The sequence below is a fragment of the Onthophagus taurus genome, unplaced genomic scaffold (assembly GCF_036711975.1).
Source record: "Onthophagus taurus isolate NC unplaced genomic scaffold, IU_Otau_3.0 ScKx7SY_15, whole genome shotgun sequence".
NCBI classification, from domain to species: Eukaryota; Metazoa; Arthropoda; class Insecta; order Coleoptera; family Scarabaeidae; genus Onthophagus; species Onthophagus taurus.
Window position 1 is genome coordinate 4,356,020 of NW_027248940.1, and position 26,301 is coordinate 4,382,320.

General features: G+C 35.6%; 1 protein-coding gene across 2 annotated transcripts in view; it reads left to right on the forward strand.

The window, feature by feature from the left end:
- Positions 1–25,783, forward strand: part of LOC111416829 (oxysterol binding protein) — a 32,705-nt gene extending 6,922 nt beyond the window's left edge. For both annotated transcript variants that reach the window (XM_023048930.2, XM_023048931.2), the window contains 3 exons: positions 7,908–8,722; positions 24,611–25,220; positions 25,284–25,783. In XM_023048930.2, coding sequence (XP_022904698.2) covers positions 7,908–8,722; positions 24,611–25,220; positions 25,284–25,426 — 1,568 coding nt within the window. In that variant the 3' untranslated portion in view covers positions 25,427–25,783. The remainder of the gene's footprint in view (positions 1–7,907; positions 8,723–24,610; positions 25,221–25,283) is intronic.
- Positions 25,784–26,301: the final 518 nt, after the last annotated feature.

Consider the following 26,301-nt stretch of genomic DNA (forward strand, 5'->3'; position numbering starts at 1 on the left):
ACTGTTAATCTAGCAGACAATAAATTGTGGTTACCAGTAAAAAATAGTGACTTGTTTAAAAAATTATTTGAAAAATAAATGCAAAAAATAACAAAAATTTATACAGTGTGCTTAAGCCGTTTCTATCCTATACGTTTGAAGATGCCTCCCCGCCACATAATGCCGAAGAGGCCCGGCCGGCGTAACCTTCCTCCGCTCCTCACACCCGCGGAAATAGATTCGCGCGGATTCATTTAACTCTCATTATAAAATCGCATTGAGTACTTCATGTACAGGGTGGGCAAATTTGGGTGTTATTATAGGCTATCTCAGAAATTATAAGAGATACGAAAAAAGTAGGTGCCATGTCCCGGTCTCTTTTTTCGAGACTAATTCAATCCCGCAAGCACCAAACCTCTATCTTCTTTTGTTTTTAAGTTATAGCCAAAAAGTCAAATTTTTGTGATTTCAAAAAATGCTCATATTTCGTTTATTTTTCAAATTATAGGAATGGGGTTGATACGTTCTTAAGACACTTTTTTAAGTGGAATATACTGCCGTTGAAAAGTTTTAAATATACTTGATGATTTTTGAGATATATTATTTAAATATATTTTTTTAAATACAAACTATACTTGATTATGATGTTAAAGAAAAGAGCATATTTTTAGCTTTCGAGATATTTATCGAGATATCGAGATATCACTACTTCACATAATGTAGTTTTTTTTGAAAATTGGTCAGTAAAATCAAAAAATAAAAACACTGGCATGTTTAGTACACTTTAGGCAATGTGTGGTCGAAATTTAGATTTTTTTCGATGAACCGTTCCCGTGTAAAAAAATCGCAAAGTCGAGCTTCTTCGCCGATCGTCCGAAATCGCGTACATTTTCTCATTATACCTGTAACAATTCCTATACGAGTGGGAGAAAAAATTTGAAATTATTACACATAATAAAGAATTAAATTTTGCGTCCAACAAAGGTGGTCTCGATTTTTTCTACGGAGTAGTTTTTTTGTTATTCGCGTTCAAAGTGAGAGGCAAAAACTTTTGAATCCGATAATAGTATCGTCGGCATAAAGTAGGGTGTAAGACTTCAGGTCAAAGACGTCTTGTCTACAACGATTGCCGTTGTAGATGGCGAGATGGGAGAGCCCTGAGGGAGACCTTGTTGAGCGGTGAAATTGTGAGAGTAGCAGTTTTTCATTTTAACCAATGAGGAGCAGTCTGAATTTCAACATAGCTGGCTTGTACAATAGACGTCTGTGCCATACGGAGTCGAATGCCTTTCGAACATCCAGGAACACTGCGGCGGATTGTTGTTTTTGATAACGTGCGACTTGGAAATTTGATACAAGCACTGCCGAGGGATGAGATGTAGATCTACCCTGTTGGAATCCAAATTGGTATGACGGAATCCTTGCAACAACATCGAACAGGTTGTTCGTCAAGTGTACCTCGAAGAGCTTCCCCATTACGGGTAGCAATGATATAGGACGGTAGTTTGCAGGGTCGGATAGAGAAGAATCTTTCTTGGGGATGCATATGATGATAGAGGTATTCCAATCTTGTAGGAAATGCTGGGTGGTAAGGCAATAGTTGTATATTTTTCTTATATAGGCGTGGATATCAAGATCCAGATTCCTTAAGATTTCCCTTGAAATGTTGTCGTATCCAGGGGCTGTACTGGTTTCTCTGTTAAGTAGTGTGAAGTATTCTTTCTCCTGCATAAGAGCATCCTGAGGCGTTTCGGACGAATTGAGAAAGGCGTGTTGGTACCAATTGTCTACTATATTTTTGTTGTGAGGGCAGAACAAGGCTTCATTGCTGAAGGAAAACACCTTCTCAAGGTAATCAGCGTGGATATTTACAAGTTTTCGAATTTTGCAATTTTCGCCGATTAAGTTTTAAAAATTCGTATAAACTACAGTTCTTGGAATATGAGTTTGAAAATTTTCCGATGTGCTAATAAAAGTGTCCTCTTTCCAATGAACCAACACGATTTGAAAAATAACTTTTAGTTTTTGAGAAAACAATATTTGAAGTTTTGATAAAATTTTCGATGTTGCAATTTTCATCGATAATTTTCAAAATTCGCTATAAAATTCATTTCTTGAAGGGTCCGTGTGGAAATATCACCAATTATTAATTAAAGTATCCTCTTTTTAATGCAACAAGCCGTTTTGAAAAATCACTTTCAATTCTTGAGAAATAAATTTTAGAAATGATCGACAATTTTGTCGAATTTTGCAAGTTTCACCGATTAAGTTTTAAAAATTCGTATAAAATCCAGTTCTTGGAATATGAGTTTGTAAATTTCCCAAAGTGTTAATAAGAGTGTCTTCTTTGCAATGGACCATTACGATTTGAAAAATAACTTTTAGTTTTTTCGAAAACAATATTTGAAGTTTTGATAAAATTTTCGATGTTGCAATTTTCATCGATAATTTTCAAAATTCGCTATAAAATTCATTTCTTGAAGGGTCCGTGTGGAAATATCACCAATTATTAATTAAAGTATCCTCTTTTTAATGCAACAAGCCGTTTTGAAAAATCACTTTCAATTCTTGAGAAATAAATTTTAGAAATGATCGACAATTTTGTCGAATTTTGCAAGTTTCACCGATTAAGTTTTAAAAATTCGTATAAAATCCAGTTCTTGGAATATGAGTTTGTAAATTTCCCAAAGTGTTAATAAGAGTGTCTTCTTTGCAATGGACCATTACGATTTGAAAAATAACTTTTAGTTTTTTCGAAAACAATATTTGAAGTTTTGATAAAATTTTCGATGTTGCAATTTTCATCGATAATTTTCAAAATTCACTATAAAATTCATATCTTGAAAAATCCTTGTGGAAATAGCACCAATTATTAATTAAAGTATCCTCTTTTTAATGCAAAAAGCTGTTTTGAAAAATCGCTTTCCGTTCTTGAGAAATAAATTTTTGAAATCATCGACAATTTTTTCGAATTTTGCAATTTTTGCCGATTAAGTTTTAAAAATTCGTATAAAATCCAGTTCTTGGAATATGAGTTTGTAAATTTCCCAAAGTGTTAACAATTGCGTCTTCTTTCGAATGAGCCAACCGTTTTGACAAATAAATTTTAATTTTGGAGAAAACAATATTTGAAGTTTTGATAAAATTTTCGATGTTGCAATTTTCATCGATAATTTTCAAAATTCGCTATAAAATTCATTTCTTGAAGGGTCCGTGTGGAAATATCACCAATTATTAATTAAAGTATCCTCTTTTTAATGCAAAAAGCTGTTTTGAAAAATCGCTTTTCGTTCTTGAGAAATAAATTTTTGAAATCATCGATAATTTTTTCGAATTTTGCAATTTTTGCTGATTAAGTTTTAAAAATTCGTGTAAAATCCAGTTCTTGGAATGTGAGTGTGAAAATTTCCCAAAGTGTTAATAAGAGTGTCTTTTTTCCAATGAACCATCACGATTTATAACAAACATTTATACCAGAAATATATATTATTAATTGGTTACAAATACATATTAATAATAATTATATGCGATTTTGGAGGTCGACGCATTGCAGTACGCAAACGACGCGTACTTTTCGTACGTTGGCACGTAATTACTATAGAGACTACTATATTTTCACATAAATAAGTTGACCCAAGTAGTACAGTTAGTTGAAGTGCAACTTGCTTTATGCAGGGGTATTTTTCTTCAGATCTAAAAGTCCAAAATTTTGAATCATTTGCTCTGGCTTTGAGGTGTATATCTGATGTTATTTGCAATACTTCATTTTCGGCTGAAAAAAAGTCATGATTGAAAGTATTCGATATATCAGAAGCACAGATAACTCAGAAAAAGTTACGGTATTCGTTAATTTATTGAAATCGGAAAATCTTTTTTCAAATTCACTCAGAATATTTTTTACTTCTACTTCATAAACCTCACAATATAATTGGGAACTTGTCCTTGCATTCAAAGTCAGAACATTTTTTAAATCTTTTCTATTTAGTTGCTTAGTAAGTATTTGCAATTTATTTTTGAAGGCGTTTATTGTGTCAATCATATCGATAATGGTTTTATTTTTTCCTTGCAACCTACTGGTTTACAAACTTGATAATTACTTACTGGTATACAATAAAGAACTTACTGGTTCGTTATTGTTATCGATTTTAACTCTTTTCAGTACTAATTTTAAGGGACCTAACAGATAATTATTAGCTCACATGCATCAAGTGACGTAAACAAGTAAGTCTTTGACAAGAACTCATTGAGAAGGCTTGTTTTTTAGGGCACACTAGGCTAAATATCCATGTGATATATGAGCATTTTTCAAAAAACCCTAATTATTTCTCAAACTATTAATGTTAGGCATAGGACATATGGAATATAAGAGATGTAAAATGAGACGCCGAAGACGACGAAGTAATAAAATATGGGGGGTGCCATTTAAAAAATGAAGTTATGGTGCTTCGAAATTTCGAAAAGTTAATGTGTCATAGTAAAGTGAACAAACGATCTAGACAGCCGTTCTCTGCACCAAAACATACTCCATAATGTTGTTTAAGCATGTTCTGAATCCTAAATTGATATCTCAAAAAACCAGTGTTCTATGATTTTTTGAACAAATGTCCGCTGGAGCAGATTTTTCTAGAAAAATTCGAAGAACTCGAGAACGGCCGAAAAGTTACTTATAAACCTTCAAAACAGACAAATCCAAATATGTAAAAATATACAGGCTGTTCCATTTACAAAAATAAAGTAGGTAACCACTTCCGGTATAACCGGTAGTGCTAGAAATCTGAAAATATTTTAGACGAAGAGAACATAATTGATAATACTTAACTCTGAATTCTCAAATTTTTATTTTGGCCAGAACCCCAGAAACGTCTAATGACCGGTCTCGCTGAGACAACCTGTATAATGTTTATTATGCATTTGGATTTTAACAACAACCTAACTTAAATTTAATAATTATACATACCTGTTGCTGCAAAACCAAAACCACAACAAATTGCCGTTTTTTTATAATATGCAGCAAATGCATAATAGGTAGCGCGGCGTCAATTATCAATGAATTAAATTATAATCACGGGACGTCAAAATTATATTTTATAAGTATTCGCCGATTCTGGAACCTCAAGGTCACACGGTGTGACCTTGCCCCTGGTTGTTTCAGAATCGGCGAATACCTATTACTACTTATAAAATATAATTTTGACGTCCCTTTTAATTAACACTATGCACTAATGGGTTAATATATTGCGGTGTTTACCTCAGTTTTAAGTTTTCATGGTAGATTTAGTTAGAGATACAATATGCCAAAATTCTATTATTTAAAAGGGCACACATGTATGGTGTGCCCTTTTAAACCCGAATCTTTCTTGCGAACATTCAGAAAAATACGTTCATTATTAGAAAAAATATTCCCGCACTACTAACGCGAAATTCATCGGTCCAGATGACAAAATTCTAATCTTAGATTGGCATCTCCGGCAATTAAATGATGAGTTACCCGCGGTTTGTATGGTTTAGACTTATTTTTCTTTAATATTCGGAGCAGCGGCTTTTGTGTCAGACGTCTTCTTCAATTTCTCTGCAAGATGTTGACGGATTTATCGCAACTGAAGCCAACACACTGACTTCATCCTCCTGAAGGTCATTTTGGTATGTTTTTGCACGTGGTTTCGTGAAGGACCAAAAATCCATTAAATTTTGTTGTCATCTTTCCGGATACTTTGTGAAATATAATTCCGTGGCATAACGTCGCATTCTTATTTGATAACATGGCATTCCATCATGGTACGTTTTTCATAATTCTCGAAATTCATTGTAAAGTTTTATTCATTTTTATTATACTTTGACAGTCAACATGACTGACACTAGCACATACTGCCAGAGTTGTTAGCGAATTTTTAAATACAAACTTTGGCAATTATTGGATACTATTGTTTTGTCTAGAGTATGATAACGTTGTTTGTTTTCCTTATTCTTGCATTTATGTCTAAATCTATCCTTCCATTTTTGGTAGTTTTTGTGGTACCTTTAGTTGGTCTAGACACAATGCTGCTTTTAGGTCCAAGAATATTAAGTATAGTTCTCTATTTCCTTTCAATGATATTTCGGATTACATGTATGTTATCGTTCGTTTCTTTGCTTGTTCATCTTCTAGTTTATTTTCCACTACTCTTCTTAACCTTTTTTTCTATTGTCTTTGTGTATAATTTGTAACTTGTAGATGATAGGCATATGGCTTTGTAATTTTCACAGTTCGAGTAGCTTCCGTTTTTATGTTTTGGTAACATAATATTATCTTCCCAATCTTTCGGGAATATTTCAGAGTCCCATGCGGTTTTATAGTATACAGGCTGTGTCAAATGTCTGGAATATAGCAAAGAACTTCGCTATTTGCGGTTTTAAAGAAAAATGTTTAAAATAAAAATTTTATATTAATCGTGGCGCATTTTTTTTTTGTTTCGTTGCTATGGCAACCAATATTGTTATTTTAAATGGGATGCATGTTTTTCTTTTTACATATTTTGATAGAAGATGAATCCCTCTACGCGATGAACATATTAAATCACATGGTTGTATAAGAAAATTCCGCCTATATGTCCAGAATTTCCCTTATAGTTGTCTTTATCTCGTTGTTTTTATCTTTGACGGCTTTTATTTGTTTCCTTTGATCTCCGTATAGTTTTCTTATTTGATTCCAGAATTTCCATATGTTTGACTTAAGCTTATTCCGAACTTCTTAGCTACATCTCTGTTCGTTCTATAGTTTCCTCTATCCTCCGAATTCGCTCTTATCTATTTCTTCCATGACTCTTCTTCTTCTTGATTGCCTGTAGGACCTCTTCGTTCCAGCAGTATGTTCTCTTTGTCTGATTATTATATTCTCTCATTCCACACATTATCTCATTATCTCATTATCGCATTATCTCTTTAAAAATTCTCCATCTGTCTTCAAATTCTCAGTTTGTTCTAGTTTTTTCTTTGTGTTTTAGTCTTTCTTCCTCTTGTCTTAGCTTATTTTCGCGTAGGCTTTCATCTCTTCTCTTTCGATTTCTATATTATTAATAGTTGCCATGACTAGTCTGTGGTTGATTCCTATTTCTGCTTCTGCTTCAGTCTTTACCTCCTCAACTCTGTTTTGAAGATTCCGAATATTTCCAACTATTGTTGTACTCTTTATATGCTCCTATTCTCCTTGTGATATCATCAAGTTAATCACCATCATCTCTCTCTTTTCGAAATTTTCAAATCTCTCTTCTTTAACTCCTTTTATTACCACATTATTAAGTCATACCTCTCTTTCCAGCATATCTATGCGTTTCTCCTGTTTCACAATCTTCCCCTTAAGTTCCTCATTTATCCTTTTGTATCCATTCATCTCCCTTCTGATGTCGGTCAGCTGTTCCTTTATGTCTCTGATTAATTAAAAAAAAAAAATAATAAAAAAAAGTGCCATCTATTGACGATTGTATCAACTAATTTTTTTAGGGATTTTTATTTTTGAGTTATCTAGTTATCTTTAATAATCACATGTTAGTGTCACGTTTCTGTCAAATTACGATAATTTATTGGAAGTAATTTTCATTTCGCGGACTAAATTCCAGTACTTTTTGATTGCAATCGATTATAATTTCCGCGGAAATTTAAAACAAAGCGATTTTTATACTTTTATTAAATTACCAAGGTAAAAATTTTTTTTAATTATTAGATTAAATAATCAATGAGATTTTATTTAATTAAATTTGATCAGTTAGGAAACAAAATAAGTTAATTTAAATTAATAAAATAATTTAAATCTAAATAAATAATTAATTAAGTTGATTATATTAATTTATAGGTTAACCTGTCATTTTTGACAGTTAAAAATAACATAACCTAAAATTAATTAAATTCTATTAATTCATTAAATTATTTCATAATTCTTTATTTTTTTTATTTAGATGTGATAAGCGGAAGCGAAGATGAAGACGAAAATGAATTTTACGACGCCGTAGCCGAAGGTAGTAACAATTTGCTTCCGGTTACTTCATCGGGATCTTCATCCGATCATCGCTTTTTAATTGATATTCCCAACCCACCACACAACCGACAACAACAACAGCAGGAATTAGGTGGTTCTGACGAAGCGGCGACTAGTTCGGACGCAAGTTCTAGTGAGGAAACGGAAGAGACGGGCGGACAGCAAGCTGTCGTTGTAACCCACGGTAAAACTGATTCTTCGCCGTTGACGGTGGAACGTAAAGACGGAACGGCAGCTGCGTCGAGCTCCGGCTCTAGCGGCGGCAAGAAATCCGGCGCTAGAGCCCGTCGGAATCGCGTTCCCGACAAACCGAATTACCCGATTAGTTTGTGGAGTATCGTGAAGAATTGTATTGGAAAAGATCTGACGAAAATACCGATTCCGGTTAATTTCAGCGAGCCGTTGAGTATGTTGCAGCGTTTAACCGAAGATTTTGAGTATTCGGAGATTTTGGATAAGGCGGGAAATATTACGGATCCGTGCGAGCAATTAGCTTATGTCGCGGCGTTTACTATTTCATCATATTCGACGACCAGCTCGAGAAATGGGAAGCCTTTTAATCCGTTGTTGGGCGAGACGTACGAGTTTGATAGGATGGCCGATTTGGGCTGGAGGGTGATTAACGAGCAGGTTTCTCATCATCCGCCAATGGTCGCACAATATTGTGAGGGACGTGGTTGGAAGTGTTGGCAGGAATTTTCAATGTCTTCTAAGTTTCGGGGAAAATATTTACAGGTTTGTTACAAATAGTTATATAGCATTTTTTTAGAAATATTTTTAAGCACAATATTGTTACATAAAATGTGTTATTTTATTTTTATATATTAAGGTTGGCCACAAATTGTGGTCTTTTTAGAATTTGTCTTCAACATGGTACATATTTTGTGTCATTGCTTGATTTGTGTAGCAGACCACTTTTAGCTTATGAATGGAATCATCTCAATTAAATTTTTATCATTGAGGTTGGGTTAGGTTAAGTTTCTCGCAGTGAATAGGAGTTTGCGTTCTGTCACCAACGACCATTTTGAGTATGGGAAATGATTGAGGAGGATCTGATGAAGAAGAAAAAGAACTTGATCGTCCATTTCTAACGGTGAACGCCGAATAGCGACCTCAAGTAGATGCGTTGCTAAGACACTGGACAAGCAAAAGTATAGGAGACCTGGGGAGTGAAACGCTAAGACAGTGACTGTGGCTTAACTTTTTCGTCGTTAGCATAACTAAGAGAAAAATCCAAAAAGCGAGAAAATAAAGAAAAGGAAAATGATGGTTGGAAGCGATGAAGATGAAAGTGCAGGGAAAGCATACTGGAATTAATACATACATTGAGAAAACATAAGGAACAAAATACAAAGAGAGAAATTATGAGGACAATAGATATGCTACAGAGAGAGGCGTAAGTACAGAAAAATGAAAAGTTTGGGAGAATGAATGTCTTAAGAGGGAAAGTGGGGAGGTTTTGATGAGGAAAGGAAAAGATAGGAGAGGATGGGAGGATCATCAACATAATCAAACTAAAAGAAATAACGTCAAGCGTGTGATAAATAATATTTCTTGTTACTTCATAGTGAGTTTATTAATCAACTATGTATCTACACGTTTACATCTGATCTCGTGTGTTCTTGCTATGTCATGCTTGGCGTTACCAACTACAGTGTGTTAATTAATTATCGTACCGACGTCATCATCGAAAGTATGCAACCAATATCACAGTATTAGTATTGCAATATATGAATACTGTGATATTGGTTGCATACTTTCAATGATGACCTCGTGTACGATAATTAATTAACACACTGTACGTCTGTAACGTCACTACATCCCCCAATTTCAACTTATGTTCAATAAGAGAATCAAATTATCAAATTAGATAAATCGTAACCAGATTTAATGAATGATTTGAGCAAGGTACGAATTCAACTTTGGGATTTCGGTGTTGAATAGCAGACTATGCCGATGCTGTATCGATTACTGATTCTAAGATATCGAGTTTCATACCTAGACAATAGACATACAAATGCAGAACTAATTAAGGGGGTATGCCACCTTGAAGACCCGAAAATAATAGGATTTTTTTAATTTTTTTTGTAATCAGACGACAGAATTTTTTCTAAAAACGGGTTGCAGGGTGTGAATAAGCCACTTTTCTAGTTTTTAATAAATATTTTATTTATTAACAGTTATTAAAATTGCACCCGCTAGATGTCGGTAATGTTAGGCTTGCAAATCGTGCAAGGTCAAACTATGCGCAGGATTTCTCTTAACGCGTAAGTCGAATAATTAAAACTTGAATACGATTACTTTAGTAAACTCAAAAACTAGGGAACTACTTAGGATTTTTTTAAAATATTCATTTTTGACGAAATGGTGACGATTTTACAAGAAATGTCGTACCGTAATACCCCGTAGTTACGCGTTAGGTGGGACTGACAGTAGCCGCGTAAGTCGAAATACGATAAATATATGTATATATATATATAGATTATATGTATGAATATATATATATACTAAAAAAATTAAAAAAGTTAAAAAAATGTATGTACATACTAATAATACTACTACTAATTTTAATAAATTTATTTTCCCGGGAAAATAAAAGCAATATGAAAATATAAGGTACATAAATAATATTAAAACGTATATTGTTACGTCGGTTCTGACGGCTTTATAAAATCTAAAACACTAGACTGACGAATGAGGGATGCTTTTTTTTCTCGAAGAATGTCTCCATAACAAGCTAATAATTTTTTAATACCTTGCGTTGTAGTAATAACTCGTTCTTCATTAGGGTCTATATTTTCCAAAATTTTCAAACCTTTTTCAATTGAGTCCAAACCTTGAGTTAAACTTGCAATTGTCATTTGTTTTTCCACTTGGGCTGGATCAGAACTGACCTCTTCATCAGCATCATTTTGGTCACACATTTCTATAAGCTCGACAATCGTTAAATCGTTGTTATGGGAATTCAATACCTCTTCTTATTCTGTCGCAAGAGTTACTATTTCTTCTATTGTATTACCAAGAAAATCTACATCGGCTGTTACTTCCGTTTCGTTGTTGAAAAAGAATGGACAGATTTTCTTCCAAACATTACTCAATGTGTTCTCCGAAACTTCGTCCCACGATTCTCCAATAAGTCTAACAGCATCTAAAACGGTTTGGCGTTGCCGCCAAAAATCTTTAACGGACATTTGATCGTTCTGTTTCATAGCATTATTCAAGTGCGCAAATGAACGTCGTGTGTAATAAGCCTTAAATGTTTTAATGGCTCCTTGGTCCATTGGTTGAAGTAGACTGGTTGTGTTTGGTGGCAAAAAAACAACCTTAACATGTGGGTTAAAATTAAATAGAACAGTTGGCGGATGACTTGGAGCATTGTCAATAAGAAGCATTACATTAAAAGGAATTTGTTTAGTTTCGCAGTAGCGTTTAATCTCGGGAATAAAGTGGCAATCAAACCAGTTTTCGAAGATAGACGCTGTCATCCAAGCCTTAGGATTTGATTTCCAAATTACGGGCAAGCCAGCTTTAGACTTATTTTTTAAAGCTCTTGGATTTTCCGATCGGTAAATTAAAAGAGGCTTTAATTTACTGCATTCGCACCAACCATCGCGGTCAAACGGTCTTTAGACTCTTTGAAACCTGGAAATGTTTTTTCCTCGCGAGCTATAAATGTTCTTTTAGGCATCTTTTTCCAAAATAAACCTGTCTCATCCACGTTGAATATGGTTTGGCTCGTGTAACCACCTTCCACAATCAAACTTTTTAATGTTTTGGGAAAAGAAACCGCGGCCTCTCTGTCTGCACTGGCCGCTTCTCCGCTCTCGGCAATACTATGCCAATTACAACGAACTTTAAATCGGTCGAACCAACCGTTACTGGCAGCAAAGGTTTCGTCTTTGACCGCTTCTCCAGCTTTTTCTTTTAATTTTTCAAAAATTAACTTTGCTTGACTACATACGGTGTTTTGATCAACTGGACAGTTTTTTACATGGACTTGATTATCGCACCATGATTTTAAGATTGATTCCATTTCCGCAATAATACCATGACGTTTGCGAATTATGGTAGAGTTTAACGACTGCGTATTTTTCACAGCCGTGAGAATTTTTTCTTTGTCCTTTATAATTGTCCGTATACTGGATTCCGAGAGATCAAACTTTCTCGCGAGTTCACAGACCTTCATACTACTATCAAAACCCTTGATTATATTAAGTTTATAATCTAACGTTAAAGTTTTTCTTTTTTTATTCGGCGCCGAATAATCACTTTTGCTTCTTTTACAGGACATTTGTAAAAGTTTTAAAATATTCTATCGAAACGTTTTATTTCGTGTTGGTGAATACACAAGACTACCAGCGAAAAACATGATGAAGAATTAAAAAAAATGCGAGACGGCTAACGCGCCTTCTTGTCGCGCCCCGACGCGACGGCGCGGCGTGGTGTCGTTAGAAAACCGCGTAAGTACGGGGTCGCGTAAGACGGGGTAGCGTAAGTCGAGGTTTTACTGTATTTATCGATAAAAAACGTACATAAAAATGGTTGTAAAACAGAGAATCTGAGACATATCGAAAAACGGCTACGTACTTACCTAGAATAAGATAATACAAACTTTTGAAAAAAAAATCTTGAAAATCCGTTGAAAAATGTGGAAGTTATCGTGTGCACAGATTTGAAAAATGTAGTTTCCAGAAAAACGCGTTTAAAGTTTTCGAATGTAAAAAATTGTATATTTTTTCTAGATACATCTCATCAGCGATTCCTGCACCATACAGTTGTCCTTCCTGAAGCTTATTTTCATCTTCTGCAGCTTTTCTGTCTGACAGTAAGCTTCTACGAGCTCCTTTAGCCTCAGCAGTCATGGAGCGCAAGCAATGCGATTTAAATCCATTTCATGACAAAAGTCGAAGCACAATCTTCCAATTGTTAATTTCAGTGCTTGCATTATTTCCATAATGCTTGTAAGACCGTCATTAAAATTGTAAGCAGCTATATCAGACGCAATGTCAACCACTTTGTTGCCACTATGAATAGTTTTAGGTGCGATAGACCATAACGCGGCGTTGTAACTTTCATTGCTGTTTTGCGTATATCCCCCTAAACATCTTGTCAAAAGATCTTCCCTTGATAGTTCTTCGTACACAAGTTTCACTGCATTGAAAACATCATTGCCGATTGCTGGCTTGTGAGTGCTTTTTGCCAGGAACACCACGAGTCAGCACCAGCTGGACAATTGTCATGCTTTGGAGTTTCATCTGTTGAAATTTTATGATACAAAGTAGCCCAGATCTCTTTTTTCATGTCCTTCACGGAATCGCAATTTTTGCGAATAGCCAATCTCTTTCTGCAATATAAGGAAACTTCATCAATTAATTTTCCTTTGCCTCCTAATCCGCGAGTGTTTCTTTTTAGATTTCGTAACCGTGTGCCCATTCGTTTCTGAACGTGATCGATACAATCTTTTTTGGTTACTATTACACTGTCATAGCGGCGAGCGTCCATAATACCTTTGAAGGTTTTGCTGTCTCCGTCTCCTAAAAAAAACAGTACTTCAAATTATGTTTTTCTTCGGATCGTTGAAACATCTCTACGACGGAGTCCACTTCCATTTTTCCTGAAGATCCGACATGGTTTATATCACATATTACTTTATGATCTTCGACCCAATCTTGAAATTCCGCAGTATCTTCTTTACCTTTCCAGTAACTATACTTTTTACAAATTTTTGACTTTACTTCCAAACTCTTCACAAAAAACAACGTTCAAAATTGCAGTAAAAACAAAATCAATGAAACGGTAACCAAAGCTGCGTTTGAAACTTTTCTGCCACTCACTGAACGTCTCACTGCACGATATGAACTACCTCCCTGTCCTTTTTTGCCAACCATATTTGCAATAATAAAAAACACACTTCGTAAACACTACTCGTTATCAAGTTTTGCCGTTGAAATTTGCAGAAAGCACAGTGATACAGATAAGTAAAAAGTGCGAAAATTTATTCCAAACATTCCGACCACCCACAACCTTTTTTAGCATATTTGGAATTACCCCTTTGTTCGATAGAAGTCGGGTAAAGTTTTCTACGAAAATGAGTTTTTGTGATGCTATTGTTTATTCAGGTATCCGAAAGCCTACTTCAATTGCGTTTTTGAAAAATGATATTTTATGTTTTTTTAAACTTTTTTGTACAACAATTTCAAAATACCTGAAAAACATTCCGCAAATGTTTTCTGTCAATGAATTCTCATTCTAGACAGTATAAAGAACGCTTTTAAGCAAAAAAAGATCGATTTTTTTTCATTTCAAAGGTGGCATACCCCCTTAATTAATTATCGTACCCGACATCATCATCGAAAGTATGCAACCAATATCACAGTATTGGTATTAAATACGCATACTGTGATATTGGTTGCATACTTTCAATGATGACGTCAGGTGCGGTAATTAATTAACACACTGCTGACTTCTGCGCCGAGTTGATGTTGACGCATTAAGACGCACATATTCGGCGACAGCAGCGATTGCTTCAGGTGTACGTTTAGAACATGTGTCATGACCACCAACATTTTACTTCTGCGCACTTTCTCAATCAAATTCTTAATTCCTTGGTTTGATGGAGCCTCATTTCTTCCAAACTTTCTACGCAACTTTTGCGCCGTCTCGGCAACCACAGAACCACACTCAAAGTAAGTTTTCAATATTTCAAAACGTTGGTCTAAATTAAAACGATACATATTCTGTCAGCGGAAGGTTTAAACTAAATAACTGTCAACACTTCATGGCGCTGCAGTCGACTGCGTCATCAATGGCGCGTAGTTTAAATTCAACATATAAATGGCCCACCCTTTATTATTGAACATAAGTTGAAGTTGGGGGATGTTGTGAAAGGGCTGATCAAAAAATGGCGCTATAACAACAGACGTACAGTGTGTTAATTAATTATCGTACACGAGGTCATCATTGAAAGTATGCAACCAATATGACAGTATTGGTATTGCAATACGCATACTGTGATATTGGTTGCATACTTTCAATGATGACATCGGGTACGATACTTCTTCTTCTTCAAAAAGTTTTGGGTTGGTAATGGGATTTGGAAACGAGTCCTTCTTTTCCCAGCCACTGCGTCTATTCGTTTATGTCTGGTGCCTTAAAATTTTATACCAATTTAATCACTAAGGCTTGCCCCGCGTATAAATTTATGCGATTTATGCGCGTACGCTATATGTATGATTGCACAAACGCAACTAGCAATTCAAAAATAATCAAACAGAAAATCAAAAGTTATTCATACAAAACAAACTAAGTAAAGATCATTAAGCAAACTAAAAGCAACTAATCAAAGGCTGCAAGCCCAGTTAAATAAAAGGATCAGATTCAATTAAATTAAGGGTAACATAAACAAGACTCTTCTCGAACCTGAGGGCTGAGGTTCTTCGCACACTAGGTTTTAGGTTGACCCTCGGAATGGAAAAGTTAAGAGGTATATTATTCTGGAACAAAAAATAAATAATTATGTCAATTAAATGAACTTCATAAGAAAAATACTATAGTATTTTTTTACATTTTATTGCATACTCATAAAGATATTTATATACTATCGAATTATTTGTGGCAAGGATTTCCGCCAAATTATACGGTGCGTTGAAGTCTATATGTTGATTTAGTTTCTCCAAGAGATCAGTTCTAAATTGATCGAAGAGCGGGCATTCTAAGAAGAGGTGATTAGCATCTCCATGAGCCCCACATTCACGAAGTGGTGAATTTCTTTTTCCTATTCGGTATAAATAATTTTTTGTTGTTGCCTGGTTTGTTTTTAGGCGGCTCATTAAGGCGTAGAAGTATCTGGAGGGTAACTCTCGAACTAGCTCTTCTTGGTAGGTTGATTTTGTATTTGCGCATACCATATGCCTTTTATCCGTGACGACTCTTCCCATTCTCTGGACCAGGTTTCAAAGATTTTTCCTTTATAGTATCTGCATATGTCGTAATCTTTGTTACTCTCTTATATTTCCTCACTTTGACTATGCGGACGCGGTTTATCCCGATCTCTCGGTGACTCTTCTGAGTAAATTGCAGCGGCTACAAAATAATTGTATCCGGTTCATATTTGACCTAAATAGATTTGAGCATGTAACGCCGTATCGCAATTACATTCAGATGTTAACCTGTGAGAGACGTAGATCCTTTCGTTTATTAACCATTTTATTTAAAATCCTTCATAACTTCACCCCAAAGTACTTATCAGATAGGTTCCAGCAATTATCAACTCATGAGCTTGCTACTCGTTCACGTTCTGATACTATTCTTACATTTCCCGTTCATAGCACTGAAATTTATCATAGATCATTTACAGTACAGTCGATTGCGCTGTGGAATGGACTGTGGAATTACTAATTTTAGACATGTTTTAAAGAGCCACTTGCTTGCCCTTCAACTGGCCGTTTCCTGATTCTTTGTTCTTTGTCTTTCTCTTTTTTTCCTCTCTTCAACTGCTCTCACTTGTTGGCAACTGATATCCGGCAGATTCTTTTAGTTTCTTTTAGTCGCTCTCTATCTCTCTTTTTGTGTCTTTTCTTTATTTTTCTCTTTGTTTTTCTTTTCTTGCTTAATCTTATTTGGTGATGTTAATAATATCTAAGTATCACTACTTGCCATATTCAGCAAATACTATTTTTATTTTTGTTTGTTCTGTTGGGTCATTTGGCAGAGATCGCTTGTGCGATAAAATGATCCATTTGCTGATACTGTTTAAGTTAAGTGTATCTTATGTAATTTTGTATTTTTGTCTGTGGCAATAAATAAATGATAAATAATGTCCAAGAAATCGAGCTTAGTTTGTTCTGGTTGTAAATCCAAGCCACTCTTTGCTAATTCATCGGCTCTTTCGTTGCCGATTATGCCACGATGTGATGGTAACCATAATAATATTACTTCTTGGTGATTATTGTTCAACTCAGAAAGAATTTTTAGCACTTTTATAAGTAGATAATGGCACTGGACCCCCATTGTGATGTTATTTGTTGCCTTCAATGCGCTTAAAGAGTCTGAACATAGAGTTACTTTCCCCCACCTCTTCTTTTTAATTATTTACAGGCTCCTGCATATCCCTTGCATTTCCGCCGCAAATATAGACATATATTATGTTAACCCATGAGCCTCATCTATTTCACCTTTTATGGAGTAGATTCCATAACCTGCTGCGTCCGGATTCCTTCTTACCGAACCATCTGTAAAAATGCTGTTATGATCCGGCCACTCTTCACTAACATACTGTTCAAGAATACTATTTGCAGCTGCCCAAGTTAGCCCCGCTTTTTCTATGTAGTCAAGACAGGGTAACTTTAACTTTGTCAATGTTTTGGTATATCGCCTCATACGGTATTGTGTAATATGCAGCTTTGTTACTTTTGTGCATGTCCCATTTCGTTTCCTTAATTTCGTTCCAAACCTTGGCCAGCGTCGGTACCTTATTTTGTTTAGCCTTTATTTTCTCTAATTGTGTTCCCAGTCTATTTAATGTAGGTGTTATAACGTTGTTTATACAGAGTGTTTCATGAAGTTCTCCCGGCATTAATGGAGCATGTTGTTTAAGTGATTTGTAATAAAAAAGTTCATATGAACATATGTCCGATTCACTTCGCTGATTGAGTTATATGAATTTGAAAATAATATTTAAAAATTATGGCGTTACGGCCCAGCGCGGGGCTCAAAGGATAAGTGTGCTATGACTGCATTAGTAAAATAAAGTACTTATTTAGGTTACCGTCATGTTTGACCAAAATTGAGCAAGACAATTCACTTTATTTATTGAGCTACACTTATGCGTTTAAAAATAAAGTAATTGCGATAATGTTACTTTTTATTATAATTTGAAATTTAAACATTTTCGAAAATTCCACCTCCTACTTCAATACACTTATCTGCACGCGCGTTGCATCTTTTATCTTTGCACGGTGCTCCTTTATTTGCGTTGCAGCGTCAAAAATTCTTTGGATTAAAGCCTCACGTGTGTCTACTTTTTCTTGATATACTAAATCTTTCATCCAACCCCACATGTTATAATCCAGAGGATTGAGATCTGGCTGGCCAAACGTACGGTCCACCTCGACCAATCCAGCGGTTAGGATAACGTTCATTTAGACGATCGGTGACTCTACGGTAAAAATGAGAAGGAACTCCGTCGTGTTGCAAATACATTCTTAATCGTCTTGCCAGAGGTACATCCCACAGTAAACGCGGAAGTTTTTCTTCCAAAAATTGCAAGTACCTTTGTCCGGTAAGACGATCTTCAAAAATAAACGGTCCTATAAGTTGATCGTACAACATTCCGCACCACAGATTAATGCTAAATCTGCTTTGAAAATTACTTTCTATGGTAGCATGAGGGTTAATGTCCGACCATTTATGCAAATTATGGATGTTATTTATGCCATCTCGAGTAAATTGTGACTCATCCGGAAATAAAATGTAGCGGTATAAGTTCCAATAATTATTTAACCACTGACAAAATGCCAAACGCCTAGGGAAGTCTTCTGGCTTCAAATGTTGAACACGCTGTAGATGATACGGATGCAGCAGATTTTTTTTTAATGTTCTCCATACCCTGGTATTGGGAATCCTTAAACGTATGAATATCCGTCGCGTACTAATGCAGGCATTGCGCTCGACAATGTCAAGGATGTTCTTTTCCTCTGCAACATTCTGTTGTGTTGTTCGTTCATACTGCATATGAACGCTCGGAAGTAAACCAGTTTCTCTGAGAGCTTGGAAGGTACTACTAAAAGTCTGCGGCGATGGAACACACCGATTTGGAAAACGTCGTCGATATTCAATTGAAGCTGCAGTAGCGTTTCCATCACAATTTCCCAGTACAAAAACCATATCAGCATACTCAACAGTCGTAAACTTAAACGGCATTGTATGCAAATAAAATTCAAATAATTTTAAATTAAACGGCAAGCTTGTCAAATTTGACAGTAAGGTAACAAGTACTTTATTTTACTAATGCAGTCATAGCATACTTACCTTTTGAGCCCCGCGCTGGGCCGTCACGCCATAATTTCTAAATATTATTTTCAAATTCATATAACTTAATAAGTGAAGTGAATCGGACATATGTTTATATGAACTTTTTTTATTACAACTCACCTAAACGACATGTTCCATTAATGCCGGGAGAACTTCATGAAACACCCTGTATATTTTTGATTATTTAAGATAAATTTTCTTGCTCTTCCTACTGTCCCTAACCTTAAAGGGGGTTCGCCTGCTTCCACCTCCAATACATTGGTCGGTGTGGTTAAAGGTAATCCTAATATTAGCCGGAGACCTTTGTATACGGTTTTGTTAAGCTTTGTTTGTCTTGCAACTGTTGATGGCATCATTATGGGTAACATGAATTGTAATCTCGATCTTACTAACGCTCGGTATAGAGTTCTAAGTGTGAGTGGATCGCCACCCATCTGACTGATAACACAGATCGTATTAAGTTTAGAGCTTTTTCCGCTGATGCCACCGTCGCGTCGGTCCGATCTGCTCCTTCCAGCTTAATTTTACGTTAATTCGCAACCCCAGATACTTGATGATATCGACGTACTGAATGTTACGTTATTGTTGTCTCCGAATATTACGGGTGGTTTTGCGTCATTTTTATTTTTTGTAAAAATCATTGCCTTTGTTTTTTGTGTAGCCACTGTAAGTGTACGTTCTTCGAGGAAAATTTTTAGTTTTTCCATTGCTCTGTTTATTTTTTCTACACAACTGTCTGTTGTTTTTCCACTGCAGAAAACTACCACGTCATCCGCGTAAGTCAATGCTGTGCATCCTGCATCCGCAACCTCTAAATTAATACCATTTATGTAAATATTGAATAGTAGGGCGCTTAAAGGGCTCCCTTGTCCTAGGCCCCGATAACTTGTTCTCTCTCCTAATGTTCCATTATCATTCTTAGTTTTAATAAATTTCCTATTATTTAGATAGTATATGGCCCCTTTGTTGTTTCAAAATTTTTATTAATACTGGACTTGAGACATTGTCGTATGCCGCCTGAATATCCAGAAATATAGCCACCGGTGTTTGTTTTTGTGCAAAGGCCAGTTGGATGGAACTCACCAAGTACGCGATGCAGTGTAGAATGCTTTTTCCTCTCCTGAAGCCGAAAGTCAAATGGTCAAAACGCATTTCTTTCTCTAGCCACCATTCAAGTCTATGCGCTAATACCTTTTCGTATAATTTTCTAATACATGGGATTAAGGATATTGGTCTGTATCCTTCCGGTGGTTTTTTTATTGCCTCCTCGTCTGGAATATTGCTCGTAGCCCATATTTTATTCATTTCTTCCCATAGTAGGTTTTTTGTAGGTATTGGTAATGTTCTTAAGTTATTATAAGTGATTTTATCACCACCAGGTGCGGAGTTGCGGAAGGTTTTTAGGGTTTTTTCCAGTTCGTTGGTTGTAATATTATCTGCTATGTGTTGGTTAGTTGTCATGTAATCTTCCTCTTCTATAAATTCTGTGCTTTCTTTATCGGGCACATACGCTGGACATATTTTGTTCAGGAAGCCCTCCTGCCAGTCTTCATTACTATCGCTTACATTTTTATTCTTATCTTGCCAATGCTTTAGGATTTTAATCTTTTCCCATATTATAGTTAGTGGGGTATCTCTACTTATTTCGTTACGGAATTTTCTGAAATGTTCTCTTTTCTTCTTCAACAAAAGTTTCTTTGTTAATGCTATATGCCTTTTGGCTATCATATTAAAATGTCCGTTTTGTTTTCTGAAAATTGTCTTATTGTGAATTTTCTTATCTTTACTGCCCTATCACATTCTTTGTCCCACCATGGACATGATGTCTTGCTCATCTCTTTCAGAGGTAGTTTTGGCTTGACGTTTGGCCTCTTTGATGGTCTTAATAAGATCTGCCATATTATCGATCCATCCTCCTTCTATACAGCTGTTGATATGTTTTTGGTATACAGACCGTTTTCCGTTACATTTCTTTGGTGCTGGCCATCACAGGAAAGTGATCACTTCCCAAGATAAGAAAGATAAGATAAGAAAGTAGGTGTGATATAGTCTGAGCAAGCTTCAAGGAGGGGTTGTTTACGAACAGCCTCGCTCCATAGCTCAAGTAATTAATAGGCAGACCAATCGTTGCAATTGATGCAGCATTTAGCCTAATATGCATGTTTTAGTGCTGAGCACCAAACTGTGGCTCCGTGAGCTATCATCACAAAAGTGTAGATCCACATTGTAACCCTCGGATTTAATCCCCAAGTATTCCCAATTGCCTTTCGACACTGGGTCAGTACAATCGTTGCTTTTTTGGCTTTGCAACTAATGTGTGATTTCCAAGTCAGTCCTTTGTCCAAGATATTTCACTTCTGGAGCAAAGGTTAATGGATTATTGTAGAAATTGGGTGGTGTTAAGTGTCCCAGTTTTTTCTGTTTAATGAAGAAAACAAAGTCAGTCTTTTTAGGATTAACAGAAAGGGTGTGTTCTTCACAGCATCGTTCAACAAGTTTAATCGCCTTCTGTAACAAAGAATATTGTCAGGTTTATCTCTTAATAGAATAGTTATGAGATCAGCTGTTAAGCACCAGAGAAGCTGTGAGAGTACTCCACCTTGTGGGCAGCCTCTAACCACAGCTCTCTGTACTGTATGACTTTTCGCCTTAGCCTGAACAACTCTGTTTGTTAGCATTGTTTTTATCCAGCCCGCGATCACCAATGGCACTCTTCGAGATTTCAGTGCCAGGTTAATGCTGCTAAAGGTGGTTTTGTTAAACGCTCCCCCTATATCAAGGAAAGCTCCCAAAATAGACTCTTTCGAATCAAGTGCTTGCTTGATGCGTCTCACCACCAAGTATAGGGCGGTATCTAGTGATGTAAAATTACCGCTAATTTAAAAATCGGTAATATTACCGGTAATGTTACGTAATATTACGGTAACATTGGTAATTTGTAAAAAACAGCTTTTTAAGTAATACAAGTTTTTTTTATTTCAAAACGTTACGAAAAACAACAAGAACGTTTTTTAAACTAGTCAGAGTCACAATGGACTATGTAATAGAGTGGATAATGGTAAATCATCCTCATCATCATCCGGATCATCCCCAACCTCGTCATCTGAATCTTCTTTCTCTTTCGTTAATTGAGTAAAGTCTATAACTTCGAAACCGATATCTTCTTTTTCTATTTCTTCTTCAGTAGCTTCTACTATTTTTGAATGATCGTCTTCATTTAGTAAATTATAATTATGGGCAATATAAGTTAGTTTTCCGGCCCTCTCCACGGTAAGTCTGTTTCTTCTTTGCCGATGAATAAATCCGTAAGTACGAAAGGTTCTTTCGGTTGCGGCTGTTGACGATGGTAAATTTAAAATGTCTACAGCCAACCTACTTATTTTAGAACTGGAGCAAATTCCTGCCCACCAAACAGGTCCAGACATACATTTTTCGCTGGAAATAACGAATTCCTTAGCAAACTTATTACCTCTAATTTTGTACAGTGCGGGTGCTTCCATAATAAGATCTACTTGTGAAGAATACTTTGGATGACGCCTTGCAGTTTCATAGATGAACTCCGTTGCAATTAAATTTTCATCTTCAGTTAAATTGTCGCCGGGTTGATTTGGTTCTAATAGGTAAGCAGCAAGATGAACGGGTTTTAAACATTTATTTTGTCGTTTTTCAAGAATTGAACACATTTTCTGGTATTCCAACATAGTAATAGATAAGTTTGATACTTTGTCACATAATATAGATCTTATTTCAAAAAAGCAGATAAACACTTTTGAGATTGTTGGCCCGTTAGCTTCAAAAATCGTTATCCACTTAGTGATTGGCTGGAACAAGTCATAAGTTGCTTCTATTTGTAACCAAAATTCGTTTTGAAGAAGTCTTACTGTATTTGATGAAAGAACATCAGAAATATCTGGGCTGTAATCAACTGTTAAACTTTTTAATGAATGTTTAGTGTCCAAAAAGCTTTTTAGACAACAAACAAAGGAACCCCATCTTGTTTTCACCGGCGATTTTAAAGAGATGCATATGAAATCTGCGAATTTTTCAGCTCAGATACAATTGAAATTATGTTCTTTTTAAAACTTGGAAAAATGGTCTAATTTCAAGAAGTCTTCAACCAGAAGGTTTAAATCGTGGCAAATACAACCATAATTAGTAATGTAATCGTACTTGCTGCTAACTATTTCACGAGCCTTTTTTATGTTAGCTCCGTTGTCAGTGACAATAGCTAGAAAATTTGAAGCTCCTAATTCTTTCAACACTTTTTCAATTTCTGAGGCGAAAAATGTTGCTAAATGTCTGTTATTTTCGGTGTATATTGATTTGTAAAATACCGGAAGAGGTGTATTAATAACAAAATTAGACATAGAGTCATTTCTGCAATTTGACCATCCATCCATTTGTAGGCTTAAGATATGTGGTTCACTAATTTTGGAAGAAACTGCAGCTTTTACTCTAGTGTACTCGGATTCGAGGAGTGGATTTGACAACTGCTAACGAGAGGGTGGTTTATATGCGCATCTCATTGCTTTGAATACATCTAACCATACTTTTTTCGTTGTCATATCTAAGGGGGCTCCTGAGACATAAATAGCCCTTGCGAGTATTTCATCAATCTTATTGTTTTCTCGAGAGGACATGTTATGAAAATACGAGGAAATTGTACCCTTTGATGCTTTAGTAGTACTTGAAAATGAAGAACTAGCTGATGAAGGCACAGGCCTGACTAGTGAAGCAATTTCTGAGTCTAAAGATTCTCCCTGCCCCTGCTGAGAGATAGTATCAGTATCATCAGCATCACTATCTTTTAATACCTCGGTTGAACTTGGCGTGGTGTTATAGTTACTACTGGAAACATTTATTATAGGCAATTTCCCTTTTTTAAGAATTTGTACTACATTTTCAGGTATTTTGACACATTTTAGCAAATGTTGGAATTGCCTGGTAGCGTTTCTTTTAAAGGAGGTTTTACAATATTTACAGAAATAGTTGTCTTTATCTTTAAGATCTTAGTATCTCCAAACATCACTCTTCGGCTTAACCATATTATCGTAACTACAAAATAAACATCATGCATTTCGGGAAGAGCTCAACTTAAAAATATCTAGACTTACCAGTTCAAATATCACATAACAAGGCAAAACAATTACAGTTATTTAATAGGAATCGCACTGATAGTTATAAACAACACCTTTTATGACAATAATGTCACTAATTATGATGAAGATTGTTTACAAAATATGGCTTGCTGCTTGCCACGGGGAACCATGGAATTGTCACAAGTTAGATTTCGGGTATTCCCCGATCGATATGTACGGCCGCGCGGCACCAGTGTAATATTACCAAAATTATCGGTAACATTTCCTCGGTAATATTACTCTTTACATCACTAGCGGTATCCATAGTTTTATTCCCATTTTTGTTTCAAGGAGCATAGGGTTTCTGCTGTTTGCGAACATTTTAAATATTGAAAATATAACTTGGTTTTTAAATTTTCCGATGCATCCATTTTTTTAGTTTCATCCACAACACCACTTTTATTTCCTTTAGATTGACGTAGGAGCTCGTTATTGATTATAATTTTCTTTCTAGATTGTTCCATTAGGTATCGCTTACGTAGAATTCGATAATGGCAACCGTTACTCGTGGCGAAAAGTAACAACAACCATCCACAACATAATCGTGGGAAAATTATGGGTCGACCATCACGGCGACATGGACATCATCGGTAGAGGATCCGCAACGGGATCAACGTGCCATCTAAAATACGTACCGTACTCCTACTTCACCAAAGAATCGCAACGCCGAGTAAAAGGGGCCGTAATGGACTCGGCCGGCGAAGTCAAATGGATCGTAAACGGAACGTGGGACGGCAAAGTGGAAATTTGTAAAGTAACCGGAAATTCGTCGGGAAACGCCCAAAATAATCCCGTTTATGAAACGGCGGCACCCTTAACAGCTTGGAAACGTCGAATGCCCGATGCTGAAGCGGAAAAATATTATAATTTTACCGAGTTAGCTTGTCAATTGAACGAACTTGAAGATGGGGTTGCCCCTACGGATTCGAGATTACGTCCTGATCAGCGATTGATGGAGGAACAGGATTGGGACAAAGCGAATCAAGAGAAAGTTAGGTTGGAGGAGAAACAAAGGGCTGTTAGGAGAAAGCGAGAAGCTGATGCCGAGAAAGCTCAACAATCGGGTATTAATTTTATTAAATTTCCAAAAAAAAAAACAAATATATTGATTTGAAATTATTTTTAAGGTATTCCTGTTGAGCCATACGAACCGATATGGTTTAGACAAGTAAAAGACGAAGATACAGGTACGTTTATACATGTTTATAAAGGCGAGTATTGGGGTTGTAAACAGAAACAGGATTGGTCGCGGTGTCCGGATATATTTTAGTAATTGTTGTCTGGGTGAGTCGATTAATAAGAATACTACATAGGAAATAAAATTAAAAAATAAATGGGGGGTTTTTAATTGTAACTTTTAAATAACGCGAAATGGTGTACACTATATATATATAATATACATAATAAATAAATAATATATTAATACGTAGGCCGTGCTTGGGGCCTTCGCTACCCATCATCACCTTTGCCCTGTTAACGTTAACTGAGAAAATAACTACTTTCGATTATTGTACATAGAGTGCTCTGATTGGATCAAGGTAATATAAAAAAGGAATAAGAATTGTAAACGTTTCTTGTCTAGGAGTTATTATTATTATTATTAAAAATCAATAAAAATTTTATAATATCACGTTTTTTTTGTTTCCTAAATATAATTTTGTCGTAGCTATAAAATTTAGCAATAAAACATTTTTTAGCTATAAAACGTTGCAAATAAAGCTGGATTTATATTTGTCTGACGTGTCGTGTTGTGACGCGTCAGAACGGTATCAGTTAAATACATTTACTATGGTGAGATTTATATTTGTGTGTCGCAATGTGTTGTGGTGCCTTGTGTTGTGTCGCATCAGCACGATCAAAGCAAAGGTAGTTTTACAGCGTTTGTGGCAGCTGGGAATCACGTGAGATGAAGCTGTACCTATCGAACTTTACACATCATTCAAGAGGCTTTATGAGGAATTGCAATATTTGGCAAAACTACAAATTGATCGAGACATTTTGCTAACAGATTTTGCAATGGTAGAAATGCATGGTTTCAGCGATGCTTCTGAAATGGCTTACAATAACAATAATTCATTTATTGACTTGATAACAAAAACCTAATTCAAACATATAATAACATATCAAAATAAAAATACTATTAAT